Source organism: Ambystoma mexicanum, chromosome 14 (genome assembly GCF_040938575.1).
Source record: "Ambystoma mexicanum isolate Mex_15411 chromosome 14, UKY_AmexF1_1, whole genome shotgun sequence".
NCBI lineage: Eukaryota > Metazoa > Chordata > Amphibia > Caudata > Ambystomatidae > Ambystoma > Ambystoma mexicanum.
In genome coordinates, this window is record NC_090940.1 from 89,109,459 (window position 1) to 89,136,567 (window position 27,109).

General features: G+C 43.5%; 1 protein-coding gene across 1 annotated transcript in view; it reads right to left on the minus strand.

Annotated features, from left to right (window-relative positions):
- Positions 1–27,109, minus strand: part of AVEN (apoptosis and caspase activation inhibitor) — a 1,172,565-nt gene that overhangs the window by 159,121 nt on the left and 986,335 nt on the right. The window contains exon 3 of the mRNA XM_069638575.1: positions 25,995–26,065. Within this exon, the coding sequence (XP_069494676.1) occupies positions 25,995–26,065 (71 nt within the window). The remainder of the gene's footprint in view (positions 1–25,994; positions 26,066–27,109) is intronic.

A 27,109-nucleotide genomic window follows, 5' to 3' on the forward strand; every position in this document is an offset into this window, starting at 1 on the left:
TGTCCTTCAGTTCCATAAGAATCCAAAAGAGCTTAGAAGCCTGCCAATCCCAGTATCAAGACAACTGGAGATTTCCACAAAGGCTGATCATGATAACTGGAAACAACATGTGTTGCGTCTTTAGGGCAAGATTGAAGCTCTGTATTTGGTTCGCTCGTCATCTCCCGAGGGCTTGGTTCTAGATACCTGTGGTATAACACAGTTCCCTCAGCAAATGAATGTTTTACTAACGTGTTTCCCAAAAGTTGCCAAAGTGACCGTTACTAATAATTGTACCCACTGAGTTCTCCTTTTCATACTTGTACAAACTATATCTATTAGTACAGGTTTAAAAACAAATCCCTTTTGTGAATATTGCACGTGTACCCACAAATTTGCGTAAATATCCCAGTCGACGGATGGACAGGTTTCATTATTAACAGCCACTTATGTGAATAGCAGGCGACAAAATGTGTACCCGCAAGTAGGCACTGCCTAGTGATATTTGACTCTCGGCGAGTAAGAAAAGATGTTCTGCGTGTATGTATAGCACTGATGTGGTAAGTCACTTTTTATGGTTGGCTAGTAGTTTGCTACTTGAATTTCTGCCCTCTGTGAATGTTAACAATATGTTTCTACAGAATGTATCCAAGTTAATCCTTAAGTCAATGAAACACGACGATACAAACTCAGGTTTTTTTTCTAATGTACACAAGCTGGGTTCTCCTAATAACCCACTGTCTCATATTTTTTTCATAGTGTTTCTTTATTAAACATTTCTCCTGGACATGTTTCGGCGAATTCTGAAGGAATTTCTGGTTTGGTCTTCATCAGGATATAAATACTTTAACTGATCAACATATTTATGGCTCTACAACTCTGCAATTGTTATCCAAAATAGCCTTTAAAACGTGCACTCTCCACCAGCCATTAGCTGGTGATAACTGACTCTTGGTGAGGGGGGAAGCTGTTTGAATGTGGAGAATTGAGGAGGCAAGTTACTTTTTATGCTTGGCTAGTAGCTTGAAACTTGAAATGTTTACCACATAGCAAAAATCATCAAAAGCAAAACAAATGACAATGGCTGAATTTAATTTCAATGAATTTCCATTTACTCAATTTACTAAGTAGATCAATTTCTTCTCACAGGAATTCTTAATGTTTCACTTGTTGCTTCCAACTTCTTAGACCAATGAGAACGGATTTAAATAATGAAGAGGGGAACATATTTGGTGAGATAACGCGTCATTCCAATAAGATCCACATCCCCGTAACCCTGACATGCACACACAGTAGTAGCACTCAGCAAGAAAATGGGCTCAACAAATGAAACTGCAGGGAACCAGCAAATAACATTGAAATGTAGTGCAATCATCGATGCAATTGTGCAACCATAATTCTAGTGACAGAAACATCAACAGGACACAGTGTCAGATTTTCAAATGTGTTGCAAGTTTACACACTACATGCCAGACAGCTCTCCCTTGTATCTATTATAGTAGGGTGAGAACCTTTCAAGTAGTGTTGTGTATAGACACACTTTTGAAAAATACAGCCTGTGAAGCTTAGTTACTGTCATTTCACGGGTATACCATATGTGATAATCGGATCATTAGCCCCTATTTTCTCACGACAAAACTCTAAAACAAATGTTTTTCGATAAAGAATTGCTATGCAAGGAACTGCTTTTCATGCTGTTTATGTGCATGGTGTGGTATTTGTGGGTAACTAACAAAAGAACCAATAAAAATACAGGAATATTGGAACAATGAAGCAAAAAAAAATGAAACCTAAATTGTTATGAGTCTGTGGATAGCCAATTAACAACCAGGAAAAACCTCATATCCACCCCTTATTCGGCTTTCACATGTATATCAGTGTCCCCCGCATGTGGGATTTGTCCTCACTGGGGTATTGCAGTTAAACGCTAGCCGATAAATTCACACATATAAAGTGCCAGGGTTGGGCAGCCAAGTGTTACATGCAGGAAAACAAAGCCTACATGGGGTCAACACTACAAGACAATTACAGCTTACTGCAAATAGTAGAGGTCCACAAAGTCGTAGCAGATTAAAGTGGTTATGTCAAGTATACCCAAGCTTCTATGACCTGGTACAGTCATGCTACTCTCAGGCACATCCTCACATGTCTGACCACTCTTATCCTACCCGAGTTGTAAGGAACTTCATATGAGCAGACACGGTTGTGTTATGCCCAGGGAATAATGCATGAAAAGTAGGTTAAGCACACCATTACACGAAGAAAAGACACAGTTAAAAGATGTCCATTCATCACAGTGAGCAAAATTGCCTAAACAACACTGAACTGGGTTGTTTGCCCTATAACACTAACTGGCCTCAGAACTTATTGAGTTCCCAGTATGTAACTATGCACTGTATGTAAGCTTTTCTTTCTCCCCATGTACCCACAATATGTGTAAGTGGTTGCAACAGCACCTTGATGCCCCGAGCGTAGGCACTTTACAAATACAAAAATAAAAAATAAAATAAATTGCCTTTATCACATTACAGTGCGCTCTGAGATGTTGACACTTAAATAATGCTCATGTACATGGTAGATCCATTTAACTGCTTACAAATATATGGAAGCTGTGGCTTGTACACTCTTACATTACCCACAGACATAGTAAAAAGCCTTACGTTCACCTGGGTGAAAAGACTTTTTTTACTATGTCTATGCCAAATGTAATAGTGTGCAAACCATATCTTTTACACACACTCTCACCTGCCATTCCTCTTACTGACCTCTAAATGCATGCAGCAGATACTACATTGTCTCCCAAGCTGGTTTCACTGCCTCCTCACAAACGGGATACCCCACCCATAAGTTGTTTTTTAAATGAAGCCATACGATAACTGCACTGATTTTGTTAGCACTGCTTTTGAATTTAGCCACACTCGAGATTGTAACACAGTGCTTTTTGAATTTAGCCACACTCGAGATTGTAACGCAGTGCTTTTGAATTTAGCCACTCTAGAATTGTAATGATTTAGTTAATGCTGTTTTGAATATAGGCACACTAGAATTGTACTGACTTAGTTAACGCTGCTTTTGAATTTAGCCACAACAGAACTGTTTTGCTGTCTGCTGCTTTGAATTTTAACACACAGATAATGGTAATCCCGCTGCTTTTGTATGTAGTCACACTAGAATTGTCAATATTTAGTGAACACTGCTTTTGAATTTAGCCACACTAGAACTGTACTGTGTTTGCCCTCTCTGTTTTTGAATTTAAGCAAACTAGAATTGCACTGGCTTAGTTAACGCTGCTTTTGAGCACCACATGAACGCCTGGAAACCAGGCAAAAGGCAGTGGTGGGCGGTACCAACCAACATAACAGAACAACACAACCCATAAGATTCAATGGCATCTGTGATTTTACCATTGAATCCAAGGGCTGGGAAATTGTCCTCATCTGCGGGATGTAGTGTCACTGTTGGCACCAAATACCCATAGAGAACACTGATAAACTCCTTATTATACACTGAATTCTCTCCTGCAGCTGAAAAGGGTTCTTATTATTCCACTGTTCTACTGTACATTTTTAAAAATCAAATTCACAAAATGAAAATCAGGCACTTCCCTGTCTGGGTTGGAACCAGTGACCTTCCGTATATGTATGTATATATATATGTGTGTGTATATATATATATATATATATATATATATATATATCAGCACCATGTGCAGCACCCCACCCAGATCTAAAAGAAGCAAAGCACTGAGAGTGCCATAAGTCGCGTCTACCTTCCCAGCACCTGCCAAATGAGTCGATGAATGGCTTTGTAACGCCTAAGCACCTAATATACCCTCCGCCACCCACCTGTTGCTCCTCGACTTCTTTTAATTGAGCTTTACCGTTCCTATACTTTTATTTTAAAAAGAAACCGTTCCGGAATGGTTTCGTTTTAAAATAAAAGTGTAGGAAGCAGTTGAAACGTGCACTTTCAGGGCAGTGCACTGGACGTTGCATTAAAAAGCAGGTTCATGTGTTTTGGGGTTTGTATTGTGCATGGGAAGGGGTATGGCGATGGGGTTTGTGGGGAGCGGTGCAGGCCAGTCGGGAACATAGTTCCACTACTTCTTTTCATACACTTCGACCACTGGTCGAAACTCAGTCAAAAAGGCAACGAAATGTGTACAAAAGGTCCAACAACGAGAAGAAAAGTGCTAGTCAAAAATGCGAACCCGAAATAATCTGTCTATCGTGTTTGCTTCTTTTGCTAAAGAGGTTGTGTAAGGGAACACAAACCTGCTTCCTATGAACACAATTCTCCAAGCAAAGAGGGCAAACAGTGGCAATGCTAACAGTTTGGGTTTTTGTGCAGGCACGGGAAAGGCACTTGCCAGGTACTACCGCAGTGGTGTTAACTACCCATTGATGGTAGCAGGTGCAAAATGGTGCAATACTTCTACGCATGCCAAAACTACTGGCTTTGCTAATGCTTGTTTTTAACAGGACTTCAATGAAAGACATGCATGGTGTTCATAAATCGAGTGGCTGAGGGCAGACCTGAATACATTTTATTGCACCAGTCTGGCGTTTTCAGCTCCAGTTAAGTCATTAACTCTCAGAAGACTTCTTTGAAAAAAAAAACTGGCAGGCAGAGTGAAATGTTTGATGGTAAGGCTCGAGCTCAAAGAGTTCCCACGAGGAGGTGTTTTGGGCGGGGGTGGGCAGTAACTGGTTGGGATGCCATAGGGATTAGCATGGACAGTCAATGGGTGGGCAACCTGATAACACCTACACGATGTGTGCTCCTCCACATATGCCATTTCTCCCTTTCTGTACTCTAATGCAATCGTTTCATTTTATAGGTGACACAAGCGACACGTAATAGTCAAATTACGAAGCAAAGATTGCTGTACACAGAGCCACTTTCCTTTTGTCACGGTGGCCCAGAAAACAAGGGAGACGCACATCTGGGGAGCGGCGGCCGTCATAGGAGGCCCACAGGGTCACTTTGTAACTTTATTTTTGAAAACGGGAATGCGGCAGGAGACTAAGGGGGGTGGTAGGGTAGTACAGGTGGGTGCCAGATAGCTCAGGAGAGCATTATACCGGCCAATAGAGAGCTCGCTATTTGGCTGCTGCCCCTCCCCCGCCCCCCTACTAGAGTTCGGGCCACCCCGAAGAAGAGGCCGCACCCGTGCGAGAAACTGAAAACGCAGCTATTCAATGGTGCCTTCTAATCCGAGCTCTGGGGCCAGGCCTCCTGTTCCCCACAGCAGTGACCCCTCCACTCACTCCTTGCTCTGCCTTTCCTTGCTCTGCTTTGCAGCAGGTAACGCCTCCTAAGCACATCACACAGGCCCTGGAGGTGAGGAAAGAGAAATCGAAGTACTTGGAGGCGCGGTGTGAAGGAGGCTAATGCATAAGACTGGTAGCTGCTACCCTCCGGTTGGCTCGTGACCTTCTGCAGTGTCCCCTGGGTGGAGCACACACCGGGCGGGGGGCATTCAACTGGATCAATAAAGAGAGGTGGGAGATGGACGCCACTGGAGCCGGGGGTCTTTCTCATATTATTTCCTGGGAACAGCCACTGAATCCAACCTGGCACAGGGTTTGATAGGTGCAGAATTTGATTGGGCACTGCCTTTCACAAGGTCTGAAACTAGACACACACTATAGCAACAATCCACCTACAAACGTGAAGCCGATCTCGGCCAGACTATTAGAACAAGACCACTGCATGTGCCAGCTGACACATTCTGGGTCAATCACTGCCAGCCGTACACACATTCACCTCAAATAGTTGCACTGCACTGAGTGGACGCCCAGGAGGCTGCACACAATAGATGGGGCGCCTTGAAGGCGAGGCATGTACCATTCCAATGGGGTATTTAGGGAGCAGGAGTCTTGCTTTTGCAAGCAACAGAGCGCTGTGCATCAGTGGTGGCTGCACGGCTATATTAGATGGTTACAGCCGAGCACAGTCCTTATAGCACGTAACACCTGCCTAGCGAGGCATGATTACAAAGGCGGACATGACAGTGATGAAAGGGCGTGCACGGTGGGTGGAAGAGAGGGGCGGGCTATAAAAGGATAATATCACCTTTTTATATTCCTCTTCAAACTGGATTCATCATGTAATGTCATGGTTCATTTGTAATGTGCCTATACACGTGTGTGTCTCAAGGCGCAACAAGGCAGGGGGGGGGGCAATCTTACTAGGCCTTGTACAATCTGTGGGCTAAGATATAGCCCTCGATTGTCAGAAATAAAGAGGTGATGCCAGGCCAGTATTTAAGGGTGAAGCCGGCTGGTGCTATCCATTGGAAAATGTACGCCAGTCCAAAAACACTTCTATGAAAATAGAAAAAGTGCTTTTCACAAATGAACTGACACTTGAATGCAAGGGCCTACTTGGAGTATTAAAGGGGACATCGGTTTCCCATGGTAATAATGCCCTATGCGTGGACAATACCGATGGGATAGTCATGTTATTTTAACTGTTATATTAAAGAAACACATTACACTTGGACGGATTCAAAAACTGCAGCGGTGCACATGGGATGAAAGGAAATAGTTGTACATTTGGAAGCTAGAAAGGAGAAATATTGCATTTTCAATTCAGAAATATAGTTGAATGGCAGACTGCTTTTATCCAGTAATAAGAGACTTGATTTCGGCACATTAAAAAGACATTTGTATGAGAGGCCTATTTCATTTGGTGTATATTTAAATACTGGTTCCTGATGTAACTATGGCCTATCTGTATGGATAGAGTGAATCTATTTCTGTGGATACAGTATGTAAAGAAAGATTATATTGTGGACAACAGGCCCTGGTGCAGTACTAAAAGTTACAGATACAGGTGGGCAAATGTAATATGCTAGCGTTCCAGAATGGTAAACTGCAACTTGTTATCTTTGAGCTGAAATCCCCCACTGAACTGTGAACTGAATAGTGTATCTGGATCCTGACCTCGCAGCCTTTTAGTTTGTTGAATACCAGGGATAAAGGGCTAGTTTCAAGTAAATCCTTAAATATACAGAGAAAGATTGAAATTGTGGTGAATTGCAGATAACTTGACCAACAGAAATGACCTTTAATGTCAACTTTCACATAAAGAGCACATTAGCTCTAAACAAAGACCCTTTGAAAATCATCTGAACTCAAAACCTTTGGCTGGGCCCACCAAGGAAACAGGTCTGGCTGTCAAACTAAATTCTAAGATACACAAAGAAGTATATTGAAATTATGGGAGTTGCTGATAACATGTCCTGCAGAAGTGACCTTAAGGTTAAGCCTTCCCATAAACAATGCTTCAAAGCCAAGGAGGGAAAAGGTTAAGATAAACATGAATAAACCAGATGGCTGGTAACATGCTTTAAGGGGAATGGAAACTGCTTCTGGCTGACCTGAATGTGAAACTAAGGGCCATGTCATGCCCTGCCATTGCTTAAACATTGAATACAGTTTTTCCTAAATAAAAGGAGCATCGTGTGTCCTATCGAGTCCACCCCGGGTTCAAATTAAAATGGATGAAAAGCCAGCCAGGACCCCGTAAAAAAATGAAATTTGTGTGATGTACACAAACTCAGTTATGGGAAAAATTATGATTCTTCCATTTTCATACACCTAAGAAATGGGAACGTTGGCAAAGGTGCAGATCATTAATGTCAGGTTTGAATCGCAAATGGTCAATTTTTTAGCTATTTCGGTAAAGCAGCATACCGCGAAAAATGGAAGCTCTGCCCTGGAAGGGCGTGCCGAAATAATTGTCCGACTCGACATAAAATATCGAATTCAAAAATATCTATATTCATGTGATTATCTGAAAGATTAAGGGAGTTGTCACATTCTGAGATTTTTCAGAATACAAAATGTAAAAATCCCTGTCAATTTGAAATGACGAATCTTTTCTCCTCCCTCAGACTACATCATACACTCCTCTCAATTCCTGGTCCTAACAGTGTGTGTTGAGGGGAGTGGAAGGGAGCGAGCTAGCCAATCCTGATCATGGGAATTATGACCATGATGGAGTGTCATCACTCCTATAACAGGGTATGTGTGTATCAGAACAGGGCTTTTTGACTTTAATCTGGGAGATAACCTGCCGCTGGACTATTGCGAGGAACAACTAGCATAGAGTCAGAGAGAGCTAACAAGACCATCAGGGTAAACCTTGCCTGGAAACCTGGGAGCCCTATCTGAGAGAGGCCTATCTGGAGGGACCTTGCTGTGGGGGAGGCCTGGTGTGAGCTGCCTACCAAAAGAGGGTTCTAAAAATCTGTCTGGCGTCCGGAGCAAAGACCAGAGATCTCCCATGTAAGTAGATATACCAAAGCCATCAATTCCACAGGGAGCTACCTGCCTTTACCCCTTTCCATTAGTGGGTAAAAAGGGGGGGTGAAACTGGGTAGGCCCTTTGCACAAGGTATTGAATCTCATTCCAATTATTTCCCCATAGAAAACCATCTCTGTTGCAAGTGAATCGTGTTGGGAACAGTCCGCCTTCATCCTTTTAATTAAATTGTGGGAAGGGGGAGACACTGAGTAGACCATTAACACATTTGATTAAAGTAAATCAATTAATTCCCATATAGAAAATCATGGGATGATTATTGTTAGAATTTGAAGCTAACAAAGCTTATGCCCAGTGTGTTAGAGCCGGTATAGCCCATACAGACTTGGTTGACTGTTTTCTGAAACCCTTGACTCCTGTACAGAAGGCGTGGGGGGGCTGTATCCCAAAAGAAGTAATCCATAAAACACTGCCTTTCAAGTCAGTGTGGAAAGTGTAAAACGCAATTTCCCATCAATCGCATTTATTTTAAATCAGAATTACAAAGCACTGCATGTCATCTGTATGTGTGTTGCCAAAACAAAGAGTCCCCTTTGTTCTCATTTTCTTTGACCAGAATTTTCAGGCATTGCTTCTAATTTTCATGTGTGTTGAAACACAATTTTCCTTTGAGTTCCTTTTCCCAACTCTGTCTTTCAAATGAACTCCTAAAAACGATTCCTTCATTGGTGCCCTTGCCGCCAGAATCCAGAATCCAAAAGCATTGCCTGTCCTTTGAATGTGTGTTGCAAAACTATTTTCTGCTGTATTGTGAAGGTTTTCTATTGGTTACACTGAAATTAAATTTGTTCCAAGTTGTGACTGCATGTTTCAAAATTGTACCTGTGTTGATTTAATAACCCAGTTACTGTTGTGATATTGGGAGTTGCCACGGCATTGGTGGCTGATATTGACTGCTTGTTTTCTTTGTCAAACCTTAAATAAATAAATATTCTTACTTTACACTGGCCTGGTTCCTAGTCCATTGGATACACAGGGCATTTGTTGGGGTGATTGCGAGATGGGTTGGAGGCCTCACCAAAGTGAACTTGAAATAAAAAGCACTTTATTGCGCGCCACCTTGCTTGGGGGTTGCGGGGAAGGAACTCCCTGAGTTCAGTGTGACTGTCTAATAAACTGTGACAATTCGGATAGTGCAAGTGCAGGTATTTATAACGTGCCTGATACTGGGGGTCAATCATTTTTTATGCGCCGATCTAGGATTCGAACCAGTGTTGCTCAGCCTGGTCTTGCTTCCAAGACCTGTGCGTTGCCGCTGAGCTATCCTACATTCATTATACCCCCATCATGCCACCAAGAACTGTAATACTAAATTTAAATTCAAGACAATAGCACACCAGAAAATTATCCCCTTAGCATGAACAGCAGACAGAACAACCAATTTGGGTCGAGGTATAGGGTTGCACACATGAATACACATTTTACAGTATGTGGTACAGCATGCAGCAAGCAAGTGAACACACCTTTCAGTGCATATTCTTACTAAGAGGAAAGTGGTGAAATGTTGAAACATGAGAAGCAATCCACGTCCCGCACTTTCCACTGCATACCACTAAACTAGGGCCATGCGGTTATGTGTGCATCCATACATGGGATTTATAAAGCAGGGAAGCAATGCAGTGCTGTGCAAAGGGGGGCCCGCACATGGTGTGGCAAGTAAGGGTGCAGGGGTAGCAGAGGAACTGGGATGGACAGAAGGAACAGGGGAGGAGCGGAAGCTGCAGATGGTGGAAAAGAAGGCAGAGGAGCCATCAATGGTTGGTGAGCTGTTCTTTGAAGAGTGGGGTCTGCGGGTCCTTCCTGAAGTGTAGAATGGAGAGAGCCAGTATTATCTGCGTTGCTGACTTCTCCTAGAGGCAGGGAGCATAACAGGATTAGAGGAAAGGGAGGAAGGGTAGCTCAGTGGCAACACATTTGTCTTGGAAGCAAGACAACGCGGCACATCACATGTATGAGTTCCGACCCTGCGCTTAGACACCACTTGCTGGTATTAAGCGTGCTATAAATGAACAATAAAAAAAAAAAAGAGAAAGCAGTGCCGTTTCTAGGGCCAGGACTGGGGCGATTGCCCAGGGTGCAGAAGGGGGCAGGGGCGCGCCTTGTGCATAGGCGCATTATATATGCTATAAAATATATATATATATTTAATGAAAAAACTTTGTTAAAGGGACGTTATGGTAAAGTTGCACTAATAAAAACCTATGAAATTCAGTAAAAAAAATGTTGTTAAAAGGACGTTATGGTTACAAGTAAAATCCAAAACCTCCTGAAATTCGCCAGTTATGGTAAGCTAAGCAACCATAACTCACGCCACCACCGTGCACTGCTAAGACTAACACCCAGGACATCAAAGATGACATCACAAATATCATCGATGACATCACTGATGACATCACATGTCTAGCCCCTTCTTTTTTGTTCACTGCCATATCTAGGCCAGGTGGGTTTATTTACTGACAGTCAGAAACTTAACTTTCTAAAGGTATTACATTTATAGATATTGCTATTCTCACATGTTATTACACTACTTTCCTTAGAATTTAATCGCATATTATGATGTACATACATAGAAACTGTTAGGACCGCGACCAGCCAATCCCAGGCCTACCTGGCGTTCCGCACCCTACGGATACCCGAAGTCCCAGAGTTATGAGGGGCGTTACGTTACAAAGACATTCTATGCCTTTTGCACATCGGGTTTTCATGACGGCTAGGACCCGTCTCGCAGAGCGTTGGCGGTTGCCCTGGAGACTGGGTCGTTTCAGGCACAGCAGTGGTCACGTGCAACGTATCTACAGATCACGTGACGTTGGGCTTTTAAACCGCTAGGCGAATCGGCTCGGTGCTTCTGATTGAAGTTTGTGCTTTGTTACTTGCCGACCTTGTTTTCTGTATCGTTTTGCCTTTACGACCCTTGCCTGCCTAACGGATTGCTCTTGCCTTGCCCTTTGTTTGGTTATCGACCAGAATTGCTCGAGTTCTTCTTCCCACTTCATCCATTTCGGTAAGCCTGCTTTGCCTATAATATTGGTTATTACCCATATTACTAGATCTCTTATGGGGTTTAACGTGTGTCAGGGGGAAATTCTTTAAAATCATTTTTCCCATACAAATTCCCAGTTTTTCTCTGTTATATACTTCATAGTCTTGTGCAGTGTAGTCTTTACCGGCATTGTTTAGGATATTGAGGATTCTTGTTCTTGTTTCTGAGTTGTACCTTCATCTTCAAGTGACTATCCTGTTTAGAGTTGAAAATCATCCGGTGACGGAATCCCCAAGTTCGAGTCTACGACTGACCTCCATTCTTCTGAGCAATACTCCTATTGGTGTTTTTTTCTTTTTCGTACTGACACAAGGCGAATATTGTTTTGAGGAATTCTACGGCTACACTACATGGTCAAGGCTGTGGGATTCCTAACAGAAGCAGGCCTGAAACACAGCAATCATTTTTGTGCGTGAATACAATCATGTAGATTATACACAATTGCTAATGGTACTTCCTCTTGTTTGCTTACTTTACTCTCCATATATAAGCCCCATATTTGTATGCATTGTAGTCTATTTATGTTTTGTGTGTATTAGTCGAAATATTTAGTAAGTGATGCATTATTAGCTACTTAGTACATGTTTCACAGTACGGAAAAGTCTGATACAGAAGCATTCACCGTTTTATTATATAACTTTGGAAAATTAAAAATATAGCACCTCTGTGGTGTATGCTGCAGCCAATACCTACATTTCTGTATGAGTAGGTTCCTGTACTAGAAAGAACACTGCAATGGAATGTTCTTTAGAATGCTACATTGGGTGATGAAGTATGTAAGTTATTACACATCTCCCGATAATCCCTGATACTTTTTTGCCAACATTACATTCACAACCCCTTGTATGAAAAGTAAATGCACATGTGATGTCATCAGTGATGTCATCAATGATATTTGTGATGTTATCTTTGATGTCCTGGGTGTTAGTCTTAGCAGTGCACAGTGGTGGCGCGAGTTATGGTTGCTTAGCTTACCATAACTGGAGAATTTGAAGGGGTTTTCGATTTTACTTGTAACCATAACGTCCTTTTAACAACGTTTTTTTACTGAATTTCATAGGTTTTTATTAGTGCAACTTTACCATAACGTCCCTTTAACAAAGTTTTTTCATTGAATTTCATAGGTTTTCATTAGTGTAACTTAACCATAACGTCCCTTTAACAACGTTTTTTCAGTGAATTTCATGGGTTTTTACCAGTGCATGCTATTTTCCTACAACTTACTAATATCATACTTACCAAATATAACAATATTTTTGTCCAATTTACAAAGTGTAACGTTAAAACTCTGCCATTTCCCACCTTCTAGAATCATTGTTAACACTTCTATACACTTTTTGCAACTATTTCAACTAGTTTTGCATCCGTAGATATCTACGAACATCTGACTTCATTGCAGACCTTCCGGACAGTGCCACATGACCATACGCTGGTGCGCGGCATGATGACGTGTCCGAGAACCCGTCTGCACTTCACGATAAGATCCGTCCTTCGCGGACAGTTCGAAATTTCTTTTTCTACTGATCTAGGAACTTTCAACTTCACAATTTCCCTTGCACACCTCCGACACCTTTTTGTACTCATTATCCATTACCAATCTAGTACACAGTACATACTTGGAAGAATTTTATCAAAACTGCTATTTATCTTAAAAATGGCATCAGTTATTGCCATCCCTCATCCCCAAGAGCCACCACCACCACCAGCTGGAGGACCTTCACAACAAAAAAAGCACAGTACGTTCAAAGACAATGAAGAGGACCAAGAAGATGAGGTAGAGGAAGTGCCTACTTCTAGCACCCAGAGACAATCATGGGTGTACCAGTTCTTTGCTACTGTTGGGAGTGTACCAAAGGCTAAAGCTACCAAAGTGAAATGCACTGAGTGCAATTTTGTACTCAGTCGCAGACTACCTGGACAGTACTCCTACGGGACCACCTCTATGCGCCGCCACACCAAATCCAATGACCGCAATGCTCTCAGACAGGTTATTCCTTTGTCAGCAAGTATTAAGCCATCTTCCTCCGCCTCATCTTCCTCAACAGATACTGTAACCACACAGTCTGATGTCTGCGGGCATTGGTGCATTATAAATAAATAAATAAGGAGGGCTACGGACCATTATCGTCCATTGCAGCCCCTGAAATGGGGGATAAAGGCCATTAGCACCCCTGGTTCCCAAAGCGGGAACCCAGGGTGCTAAAACATAGATTTTTCTTCCTATACCAGGACGCCTGTGGCGTCCCGCTGTTGGAAGGACAATCCTTTTCCAAGACAGCCAACATGGAAAGAGAAGGCGGGGCTCCATACACAGCCCCTTCTTCCCTTGCCATGGCAGTCCGCAAAACCCTATGAACATATTACCACAAGCACTTTTTTTCCCTTTCAAACCTATCCTACCTTCGAATATCTTTACCACATAGCTGGTCCCAGGTAGACATAGCCACTTTAACACCATTTTTCATCCCTAGCGGTCATGGCCAGTAGCCAGATTGTCCGTGCAATAACCTTATGCCATGACCCAGACAATCTGGCTACTGCCCACCGCCACAGGCTATACCTCAGTCACCAAAGGTATACGACAATTTTTTGTACCTACATTATTACACTTGTCAAAAAATAAAATACAGGCACATTTGCAAAACCATGCTTTAATGTCCTTGCAAATGCTCCGTACGAGTTTGCTCGAAATCCGCCCATGCTTTATTTTTTAAAAAGTGTCAAAATGTATATACATACAATAGTCAGATAACTTAGCCCACACTCGACAAAATCCATTCAGTCTTTACACAAACATTGAAGGTTTGGTCTATAATCTTTCTCAAAACTTTTGTCCACATTCGTCAAATAGCAACAAAGTTATAAGCCATCAAAAAATGTTGAGACCGCCCCTCTAATTTCGCCCCCTCTTGAGAAAATCCTACCAAACTTTAGAAAACCATTTATATCTAGATCCAAAATCGTTTTTGCCAAATGTTGTGCAGATTCGTCAAATGACACCACATTTATATGCCTTTACCATATTTTGGGACCCCCCTCTAATTTTGCCCCCTCTTGACAGAATCCCAACAAAATTTGCAAAACCATTCAGGATTAGTTCTAGAATAAAATTGCAAAATTACATGCAGTTTTATTGAGTGGCGCAAAAGTTATGAGCCATCCAAAAACTGCTTTTCCCCAACCCTGTAATGCAGAATTAGGAACAGATGTCCTAGGACATCTGAAGTGTCCGCAAACACCACAGGACTGTCCCAGGACATCCAGAGTGTTCGCGGACCTTCGGGGGGTGAAACAACCCGTTTTTTTGCTTCTTATGGCCATATCCAATCGAATTCTCATCCCCCCCACCTCCCCAGAGATTGTTTGTTGAGTTTGACAAGTGAAATGCTGTTTTTAAAAAAAATGTTTTCACCACGCTGTTCGCAGACCCCAATTAAAGTCTGCGAATCCAAGATGGCGGGCGTTTCAGGAAAACAGAACCATTTCACGTTTTCTCATTTTCTCACCATCCAATCAGCGGACGCATCCCGGTATTCGCGGACTACGTAAAAGTCTGAATTTTTCTGTTCAATCGGTCGCCAGTCCGTGGACAGCACAGCCAATCAGAGGCCAGTCCGCAGACCGAACAGGGAGGTGAGTCCGCGGAGCGAACATAGATATCACTAATTTTTTTGCTTTACATTTTGGTCATTTAAAAAGAAACTACTGGACGGATTTACACCAAAGTAAAAAAAGCATGCTTTTGGGACCAAGCCGCTGCTCCTGCCGCAAATTTGGTGTAAATCCGTCCAGCGGTTTGGGCTGTACGCGTGAGCAAAGTTTTTTCCCCATTATGTCTATGGAAAAAAAAAATTGGGACCCACCCCTATGACTTTGCCCCCCCCTGGACCAAACCTCACCAAACTTTGCAAATCCAACATGGCGGGCGTTTCAAGAAAACAGAAGCATTTCACGTTTTCTCACCATCCAATCAGCGGACGCGTCCCGGTGTTCGTGGACTACGCAAAAGTCTGAATTTTTCTGTCCAATCGGTTGCCAGTCTGTGGACAGCACAGCCAATCAGAGGCCAGTCCGCAGACCGAACAGGGAGGTGAGTCCGTGGAGCGGACATAGATATCACTTTTTTTTTTGCTTTACATTTTGGTCATTTAAAAAGAAACTACTGGACGGAGTTACACCAAATTAAAAAAAGCACGCTTTCGGGACCAAGCCGCTGCTCCTGCCGCAAATTTGGTGTAAATCCGTCCAGAGGTTTGGGCTGTAGGCGTGAGCAAAGTTTTTTTCCCCATTATGTCTAAGGAAAAAAAAATTTGGGACCCCCCTATAACTTTGCCCCCCCCCGGACCAAACCTCACCAAACTTTGCAGAGTGGGCCATATACTTTTTTTTGCAAAGTTTGGTGAGGATTCGTCCAGGGGAGCGAAGTTATAAGCCGCCCAAAAAGTGCTCTTCCTATGGAAACAGCAACTTAACCATAACTACATGGCCACTACCGTAGCCATGTAATATATATACACACACACACATTTTTTAATTGTTTATACAAAACCTTTAAAAACACACAAAATAAAAAGGAAGAACGAAAGCAGAGACTTTGTATCACAGTTCGCTAGCTTTCACACATCAACATCCCACGTCCTTTTGTAGTTAGTTTAACTGCTTCTGTTTGAGTCAAGACATCAAGGACTGGTCACCACTAGCAAGTCTTTTATGTCCTTTAGAAAGTAAGTCAGTGCAAAGGTCAATTTCGGGTCGACGCCGCCAAACATTACCATCCACCACTCCTCAGCGCTTCGAGTGGGTTGCTTCCGAAGTAACGGGCCCAGACGTCTAGTTCTTAGTGTACGTAGTTTCCAACAAAACAAAGTCAGATGTTTTAAGGTTTCATCTTTTAGTGCACAAAATCTACAGACTGGATTTAGGTCTGCGTATTTTGCCCAAACTCAAAGTCTTTCTTTTGTTGAAAAAGCATTAAGATGGAAATGCATGTACAGTTGTCTCTGACGCTGGTCAGGGAAGAGATCAACATAGCTTTGCAATTTCTCAAAGCTATTAGCTTCACCAGGAACTTCTTTCATGAATCTGCATGACCACCTCACTTCTCCCGTTAAATTCCAATAATTTTGCCAGATTTTTCTTTTCACCAGATTTGGATTGGAGTGTAAAGTATCTATGTTAATGTTGAGATCTTTAAACATATCATCGCAACGTCTGTTCCAGCTGCTTAATGAATCAGTCCCGTTATCCGCACTTGAGGCATTCAGAATTTTAAATTGAGGAATGTTCTTTTTTGCTTTTGTTTTTCGAAACAGGGACAGTAAATTTCAGTTTATTCTTGCATGGGTTGAAATTAGGGAAAGTTCATAGCATACAGAGGCAGTTGACGTACCTTTTGGCAATTGGAGAACTTTAACCCAAAATATGTTCTCAAGCCTTTCCCACAACTCACACAAGCATCCAAGTGCATTTTCTGCACCCTAACTGAGGACAGGGACTACCTTCTGTTGGTAGAAATTAGTTACCGGCCTTAGGGAAAATTTCCCATATTTTTTTAATTTAGGCCATAAGCTTGAGAAGCTAGTTGTCTACATTTGCTTTGAGCAATGTCAAACCAAGGCCCGTCATTGATGCTTGCGCTGATTTGCATGCCAAGGTACCTGCAGCTAGATGCAACATTTAGGATTTCCTCGCCTACTGTACAAGTCATTTTTTTACCATTGACTTTATTCGTTGTTTTAAGGTTGTGGAATATTAGGCTCTCACACTTTTTTTTGTTTATTTGTAAACCGTTGTTCTTAACATATACTTCGAAAGCATCTATTTTTCTTTGTAAACCGATGGGTGTGACCTCCAGTAAAACTAAATCGTCCGCATATAATAGCCATCTTATATCCAACCCGTTGATTTTAGGTGGAGAAGAGTGGACGCCAAGGAAAGTTTCTCTGATGTCAGAGAGAAAAATATTGAAAATTACTGATGCCAAGGGGCACCCATGTTTGACGCCTCCATAGGTGTTGATCAGCGCCGAGAGAGAACCTTTTTGATCCAACCGGATCCTGATGTTAGTGCCAGTATGTAATTCACGGATGGCAGCTGACAAGCTTGCAGGGCAGTCCCATTTCTTCCCCAGAGTTTTTCACGGTTAATGCTCTCAAAAGCATATGAAAAATCATTAAGTGCGATATGTATCTTCGAGTTGGTTCGCAGGGCTTCCGTTTTGAGCAGACTTAGGATCAAAAGATTCAAAGAGCATCCAACACCTTTTACAAAACCAGCTTGTCTCATGTCGACGTGGTTTGCTTCAACTGCCCATTCAACAAGCTTTTGTTGCAGGAGGGATGCAAATATTTTGCCCAAGACGTCCAATAGGGCTATCGGACAGTGGTCCGATGGGTTAGCTCTATTTCCCATTTTAAAGATTGTCACGATGACAGCACTTTTCCAAGACCAGGGACGTCATTTAGGGGTCGCCAGAAGTCGCAACTGCAACCTCTGATGTCTCCCTTGCGACCTCTAAATAAAAAACAAACAAAAAAAGCATTTTTAAAAAATTCTATTTTTGTAATGCAAGTTCCTGGGCTGTGGCCAGCATCATGTGGCTCTTTACTTCTGGAGTAGCTGCGTTTCTTGTTCAGGTCCCTTAAAAAAAAAGAAGAAAAACAAGACCTGGAGTGCCACAAGTCTAACACTTTCAGCACTGACCCTAAATAAGAAAGAATAGGAATACCAAATAATGTGTCTTTCTGGGATTCTATACAATAATTGCTAGACTCATTATAGGTTTATTTCAGGCACACTTCAGGGGGTGAGTCACTGATTTAGTCTGTTCTTAAATGCCTCAACTCAGCCTTTCATCCTTCTGAGGTCGATAAATGAGTACCAACACAGGTTGGGTGATATTGTGTGTATATTTTTTCTATATAAAGCGCTTAAGCATAAGTGCTATATAATAACACATCATTATCATTTGGTCATGGACGTCTGCTTGCATTCACAGTAATTTGGTAATATGGGCCTATACACACTGATAGTAACGATACACATGGCGATCCATTCTTGTATGAAATGTACATCACATTATAGTGATATCGTAGTCATATTTTTCATAGTGTACAATGCTATGTGATGCCACTTCCTGTTTTGTCAACGGGTGAAAGGTCATGTTCCATCGCTTCCCGTGATATCACTTTGGGGTGGATCAAATTACATCACTTCCTGTGATGTCATCAGGGGGGTCAAGGGTCGTGTGATGTCACTTCCGCTACCCCTGGCATTTTGGTGAAATGACGTCCCTGTCCACGACTTTGGAGAACAACAGTGGATCGTTATCCTCTTGTATAGGGTATAGCAGATGTCCGTCCAAAATTCGGGATTTTGTTTGATGGTATAATTTGTCAACCCGTCAGGGCCGGGGGCCTTGGAGACACTTTGCTTTATTGATTGTATTCATATCAGGTGTTAATCTGCCCCCTGGCGCCACAGAGAAGGGCACCCCATAAACACATGCACCAACAATGTGCAGAGATTGTGGAAAGTGGGCAGTAAGCTGGCTGCCATGTCTGGTGGGAAGTCGAGGGCTGGGTGGGTTTGAAGAGGGACTAATGTACACACAAATCGAGCTGCACGTGCAAGGCCCAGGCTCAGCAGCTCACAGGAATAGAAAGGCGTAAATGTCTGCAGATATCGCCCATCGGCACTGATGATCGACACCTCATCCGCTCCCTCTCCAGTCACTGTTCCGTCCCTCTCTCCCATCGTGGCGCATGACACACCTCTTCAAAACACACACAGATTGATAATGCGACGTCTCCATTTCCAGCAGGTGTAATAAAGTAGCTTGTTAATGGCATTGTTATTTTAGTCCCGTTTTCTTTCTTCAGCGCATGATCATGGCTCATTAAATATTGCAAAGGCACAGTTAAGAGCTGGAAAACATGAGCTCGTAACAAAGTGTGGCTTTTCTGATGGGTTTAATTACCGCAGATCTTGTGGGCTTGCAGTGGCGTCCTTGCATTTGCCAATGTTAGCAGACATGTGTGATGAGCACTAGTGGAAGAGTGCTGATGACCCAAAGTGCTGCGGTGTGTAGAGACTGGGCAGTACGCAGCCTTAATACTCAACCACTGGAGCAGAGTGGCAGTGCCCGCGAGGTCACGTGACTCCATGGTGGAGTGCTGTTGCAATCATGCGAATCCCTGCCGATATTCAAAAGGTGAAAGTAATGTTTGTAATTCAGGGTTCTGCAACCTTTGACTGTCCAGATCTCTTTGACCACACAATCCCATCAGCAATGGACTTCCAATCCCATCAGCTCCAGCCAGCATAGTGAACGGGGAGGGCTCATGGGAGTTGCAGTCAAAAGCACCTGGAGAGCTGCAGACCCCTGTTCAAGTAGTTTGCATGGCGTGTTGCCCGTCTCTGGGCTGCATAGCTAACACCACTTTTAAAACCAAGCCTAGCTCTGCTTTATGCACGTGTGGATACTGGAGTCGTGCACAGCATTAACAAAACAAGCAATTGCAAAGTCAGTAGGCTTTGTCGGACATGGGTCAAGTGCAGCATTAAACTCCCTCATTAATGCCACCATAGGCTATGGTATAACCCCACCCGTGCAGGTGCCATCACAATGCAAAGTGATGGCATCTGCACAAAGTGCAGTCTGGAACTCCCCAGTACTGTCTTAACATGGCGTAGTAAGTCACCATGCATAATGTGTACCTTTGCAGAAGCTGCCATCATGGGCCAAAGTCAGCCTCTAATGTTAGCACACGGTTTGTATAGTCATATCAAAGGTATGACCCCCATATGTCGAGGCGCTGCCAACCTATGCCACGTCAACCCTCAAATGCCCCACTAAAGATATCATTTTCCTGGTATAGTACATCCATGTGCAAGATGGACTTTATCATTGATATTTTCATTTATTGAGTGTTGTATGTTCACTGAAGCACTGCCTACTGATAAAAACCCTCCCACCAACAAGCACTGCACTCTGGTCCGAGTTCACTGATGACATTGGAAGATCCCGCTCAGCTGCACCAGGAGGACATGTCTGGATAACATTCAGTTACACAAAACACACAACATACCAACGAACCTGAAGCCATCACTAAAGCACAGCCATAAAGCTTAGACCATTACAAAGTGATAACACACATGTATCATATTTAATACAAAACATGCACAATCGTCAAACAAAAAAGTGGAGCAAAACAAAACCTATTCTGCCAAGTCTTGGACATCTAGCACTCTTCATTAGACTGCAACACAGGCAACCAATTGCAACCAATGTACACAGAAGACTATCCATTTGCACGCCACTTCACATCGACTACTACATTGTCTCTTGCCATGCAACCTTGCCTCCAGATTTGACCCATGACATTGGCCCTTTATCACCTGTTTTACTATTGCCATGGTGGTATGCAAGGCACTGTTTGAAACTGGCATGACATCGGTAATGTGCGATTGACTAGGGCAGTTTAAAATTGGCATAGAAGTATGAAAATTGCCATGACAATAAACTGCCAGGCTGGCACACTGATGTGAACTGTGGCTTATTTAGTGACCTGGCATGCGGTGGGCGCACCCGTGCAGCTACTTCTGATGGCATTTTGTGTTGTTGTAGTTATTATTCTAGTTTATGAATTAGCTCAGGAGCAACGATGAGATTAAACTGTACATCTCCTGGCATATTATGTAAAGCTGGTATAATTTCTGGCTGGCATACGACATATGAGTGACATTATTCACAGTGCCATAGTGGCACACTATCAAAATACGGCTTCAATGATGTGGCAAAAACATGTGTCTACTGTGCACTCAGCCTTTTATCGGGCACACAATTTTCATAAGAGCACATCCATGATCTGTTGCAGCAGAGTGCTCCAGCATACATGTAGTGAACAGTCATGGGAAGTACTGGAATATCACATCAGTATACAGGCAGTGATGAGTCATGGGAAGTACTGGAATATCACACCAGTATACAGGCAGTGATGAGTCATGGGAAGTACTGGAAGTACTGGAATATCACACCAGTATACAGGCAGTGGTGAGTCATGGGAAGTACTGGAATATCACACCGGTATACAGGCAGTGATGAGTCATGGGAAGTACTGGAATATCACACCGGTATACAGGCAGTGATGAGTCATGGGAAGTACTGGAATATCACACCGGTATACAGGCAGTGATGAGTCATGGGAAGTACTGGAATATCACACCGGTATACAGGCAGTGATGAGTCATGGGAAGTACTGGAATATCACACCGGTATACAGGTAGTGTCAGTCACTGGAAGTACTGGAATATCACACCGCTATACAGGCAGTGATGAGTCACGGGAAGTACTGGAATATCACACCGGTATACAGGCAGTGATCAGTCACTGGAAGCACTGGAATATCACACCGGTATACAGGCAGTGCTGAGTCACGGGAAGTACTGGAATATCACACCGGTATACAGGCAGTGATGAGTCACGGCAAGTACTGGAATATCACACCGGTATACAGGCAGTGATGAGTCATGGGAAGTACTGGAAGTACTGGAATATCACACCAGTATACAGGCAGTGGTGAGTCATGGGAAGTACTGGAATATCACACCGGTATACAGGCAGTGATGAGTCATGGGAAGTACTGGAATATCACACCGGTATACAGGCAGTGATGAGTCATGGGAAGTACTGGAATATCACACCGGTATACAGGCAGTGATGAGTCATGGGAAGTACTGGAATATCACACCGGTATACAGGCAGTGATGAGTCATGGGAAGTACTGGAATATCACACCGGTATACAGGTAGTGTCAGTCACTGGAAGTACTGGAATATCACACCGCTATACAGGCAGTGATGAGTCACGGGAAGTACTGGAATATCACACCGGTATACAGGCAGTGATCAGTCACTGGAAGCACTGGAATATCACACCAGTATACAGGCAGTGCTGAGTCACGGGAAGTACTGGAATATCACACCGGTATACAGGCAGTGATGAGTCACGGCAAGTACTGGAATATCACACCGGTATACAGGCAGTGATGAGTCATGGGAAGTACTGGAATATCACACCGGTATACAGGCAGTGATGAGTCATGGGAAGTACTGGAATATCACACCGGTATACAGGCAGTGATGAGTCATGGGAAGTACTGGAATATCACACCGGTATACAGGTAGTGTCAGTCACTGGAAGTACTGGAATATCACACCGGTATACAGGCAGTGATGAGTCATGGGAAGTACTGGAATAGCACACCGGTATACAGGTAGTGATCAGTCACTGGAAGTACTGGAATATCACACCAGTATACAGGCAGTGATAAATCATGGGAAGTACTGGAATATCACACCGGTATACAGGCAGTGATGAGTCATGGGAAGTACTGGAATATCACACCAGTATACAGGTAGTGATGAGTCATGGGAAGTACTGGAATATCACACCGGTATACAGACAGTGATGAGTCATGGGAAGTACTGGAATATCACACCGGTATACAGGTAGTGATCAGTCACTGGAAGTACTAGAATATCACACAGGTATACAGGTAGTGATCAGTCACTGGAAGTAATGCAATATCACACCAGTATACAGGTAGGGATCAGTCACTGGAAGTAATGCAATATCACACCAGTATACAGGCAGTGATGAGTCATGGGAAGTACTGGAATATCACATCAGTATACAGGCAGTGATGAGTCATGGGAAGTACTGGAATATAACACCAGTATACAGGCAGTGATAAGTCATGGGAAGTACTGGAATATCACACCAGTATACAGGTAGTGATCAGTCACTGGAAATACTGGAATATCACATCAGTATACAGGCAGTGATAAGTCATGGGAAGTACTGGAATATCACACCGGTATACAGGTAGTGATCAGTCACTGGAAGTACTGGAATATCACGCCAGTATACAGGTAGTGATCAGTCACTGGAAGTACTGGAATATCACACCAGTATACAGGCAGTGATGAGTCACGGGAAGTACTGGAATATCACACCAGTATACAGGCAGTGATGAGTCACGGGAAGTACTGGAATATCACACCGGTATACAGGCAGTGATGAGTCACGGGAAGTACTGGAATATCACACCGATATACAGGCAGTGATGAGTCACGGGAAGTACTGGAATATCACACGGGTATACAGGCAGTGATCAGTCACTGGAAGTACTGGAATATCACACCGGTATACAGGCAGTGATGAGTCACGGGAAGTACTGGAATATCACACCGGTATACAGGCAGTGATGAGTCACGGGAAGTACTGGAATATCACACCGGTATACAGGCAGTGATGAGTCACGGGAAGTACTGGAATATCACACCGGTATACAGGCAGTGATGAGTCACGGGAAGTACTGGAATATCACACCGGTATACAGGCAGTGATGAGTCACGGGAAGTACTGGAATATCACACCGGTATACAGGCAGTGATGAGTCATGGGAAGTACTGGACTATCACACCGGTATACAGGCAGTGATGAGTCATGGGAAGTACTGGAATATCACACCGGTATACAGGCAGTGATGAGTCATGGGAAGTACTGGAATATCACACCAGTATACAGGCAGTGATGAGTCATGGGAAGTACTGGAATATCACACCGGTATACAGGTAGTGATCAGTCACTGGAAGTACTGGAATATCACCAGTATACAGGCAGTGATAAATCATGGGAAGTACTGGAATATCACACCAGTATACAGGCAGTGATGAGTCATTGGAAGTACTGGAATATCACACCGGTATACAGGTAGTGATGAGTCATGGGAAGTACTGGAATATCACACCGGTATACAGGCAGTGATAAGTCATGGGAAGTACTGGAATATCACACCGGTATACAGGTAGTGATCAGTCACTGGAAGTAATGCAATATCACACCAGTATACAGGTAGGGATCAGTCACTGGAAGTAATGCAATATCACACCAGTATACAGGCAGTGATGAGTCATGGGAAGTACTGGAATATCACACCGGTATACAGGCAGTGATGAGTCATGGGAAGTACTGGAATATCACACCGGTAAACAGGCAGTGATGAGTCATGGGAAGTACTGGAATATCACACCGGTATACAGGCAGTGATGAGTCATGGGAAGTACTGGAATATCACACCGGTATACAGGCAGTGATGAGTCATGGGAAGTACTGGAATATCACACCGGTATACAGGTAGTGATCAGTCACTGGAAGTACTGGAATATCACCAGTATACAGGCAGTGATAAATCATGGGAAGTACTGGAATATCACACCGGTATACAGGCACTGATGAGTCATGGGAAGTACTGGAATATCACACCGGTATACAGGTAGTGATGAGTCATGGGAAGTACTGGAATATCACACCGGTATACAGGCAGTGATGAGTCATGGGAAGTACTGGAATATCCCACCGGTATACAGGTAGTGATCAGTCACTGGAAGTAATGCAATATCACACCAGTATACAGGTAGGGATCAGTCACTGGAAGTAATGCAATATCACACCAGTATACAGGCAGTGATGAGTCATGGGAAGTACTGGAATATCACACCAGTATACAGGCAGTGATGAGTCATGGGAAGTACTGGAATATCACACCGGTATACAGGCAGTGATAAGTCATGGGAAGTACTGGAATATCACACCGGTATACAGGCAGTGATGAGTCACGTAAGTACTGGAATATCACACCGGTATACAGGCAGCGATGAGTCACGGGAAGTACTGGAATATCACACCGGTATACAGGCAGTGATGAGTCACGGGAAGTACTGGAATATCACACCGGTATACAGGCAGTGATGAGTCACGGGAAGTACTGGAATATCACACCGGTATACAGGCAGTGGTGAGTCACGGGAAGTACTGGAATATCACACCGGTATACAGGCAGTGATGAGTCACGGGAAGTACTGGAATATCACACCGGTATACAGGCAGTGATGAGTCACGGGAAGTACTGGAATATCACACCGGTATACAGGTAGTGATCAGTCACTGGAAGTAATGCAATATCACACCAGTATACAGGTAGGGATCAGTCACTGGAAGTAATGCAATATCACACCAGTATACAGGCAGTGATGAGTCATGGGAAGTACTGGAATATCACACCAGTATACAGGCAGTGATAAGTCATGGGAAGTACTGGAATATCACATCGGTATACAGGCAGTGATAAGTCATGGGAAGTACTGGAATATCACACCGGTATACAGGCAGTGATGAGTCATGGGAAGTACTGGAATATCACATCGGTATACAGGCAGTGATAAGTCATGGGAAGTACTGGAATATCACACCGGTATACAGGCAGTGATGAGTCACGGGAAGTACTGGAATATCACACCGGTATACAGGCAGTGATCAGTCACTGGAAGTATTGGAATATCCTAGGTGTTCCCCAACAGAAGTAACCATAAACTTTAGGGCATTTTATGCAATTTCCCCCAAACAATACAGCTGTTATATCTCTCTGCTGCTTCCACCCGCAGGGTTGCAATGACATGCTCTGGTCAGTGTGTTCTGGTCCATCGCTGCTGCATTTTGGGAAATCTGTTCCAAGATCAGGAGGTCAAAGCACCCACAAACAAGAGCCATTGGAATCCAGCTAGAGCGGCTCACCTGCTTGGGGCCAGACTGATCTGCGTCCCACTCCTTCTCATCGGCGAACCGAAACTGGGCGAACGAATCTCCTGCGGGCGAGAAGAAAACCAAACATTGGGTTAGCAAAAGGAAGAGACAAGCAAACTCCAGGAGAGCACATGAAGAGGTTAACAAAGGGAAGAGAGAAAAACTCCAGGAGAGCACATGAAGAGGTTAACAACGGGAAGAGAGAAAAAACTCCAGGAGAGCACGTGTAGACAAGAGAATAGACAAAACATAAGGTTAAAAAGGGAAGAGAGAAGAAACCACTGGGAGATCACAAGAAGAGGAGATAATAGACAACAAAACTCAGGGTTAGCAAAAGGAAGAGAGAGAAAACATCTCTGGGAGAGCACACGCAGACAAGAGAAGAGACAACAGAACTCAGGGCTAGGAAAGGGAAGAGAGAAAATACCACTGGGAGAGCATACACAGACAAGGGAAGAGACAACAGAACTCAGGGTCAGGAAAGGCAAGAGAGAAAACACCACTGGGAGAGCACAAGCAGACAAGAGACGACACAACAGAACTCAGGGTTAGGAAAGGCGAGAGAGAAAACACCACTGGGAGAACACAATCGGACAAGAGAAGACACAACAGAGCTCAGGGTTAGGAAAGGGGAGAGATCAAATACCCCAGGGAGAATACACGCAAACAAGAGAAGAGACAACAGAACTCAGGGTTAGAAAAGGGAAGAGAGAAAACACCACTGGGAGAGCACAAGCAGACAAGAGACGACACAACAGAACTCAGGGTTACGAAAGGGAAGAGAGAAAACACCCCTGGGAGAGCACATGTAGATAATATAATCGATAATACAACTCAGCATTCTCTCAATCAAGAGTAGGAAATGCAGCGCATATGGGGGTCATTTTATGGATGAAGAATTCAACGAGCCTTGTAGTGCTGAACTGGCTGCGGGATGTGTGGAGGCCCAGGGTGTGCGTTGTCTGAAGTGGGCCTGGTAGTGGCTATCCAATATGCACTGTAAATGTAGTCTACTAACCCCCCGGGTTCATGCTGCTTGCCATTTAATCGAGTTCCTAAAACAGATAAACATATTACCAAATAGATAGGACCTTTTAGAGTGAAAA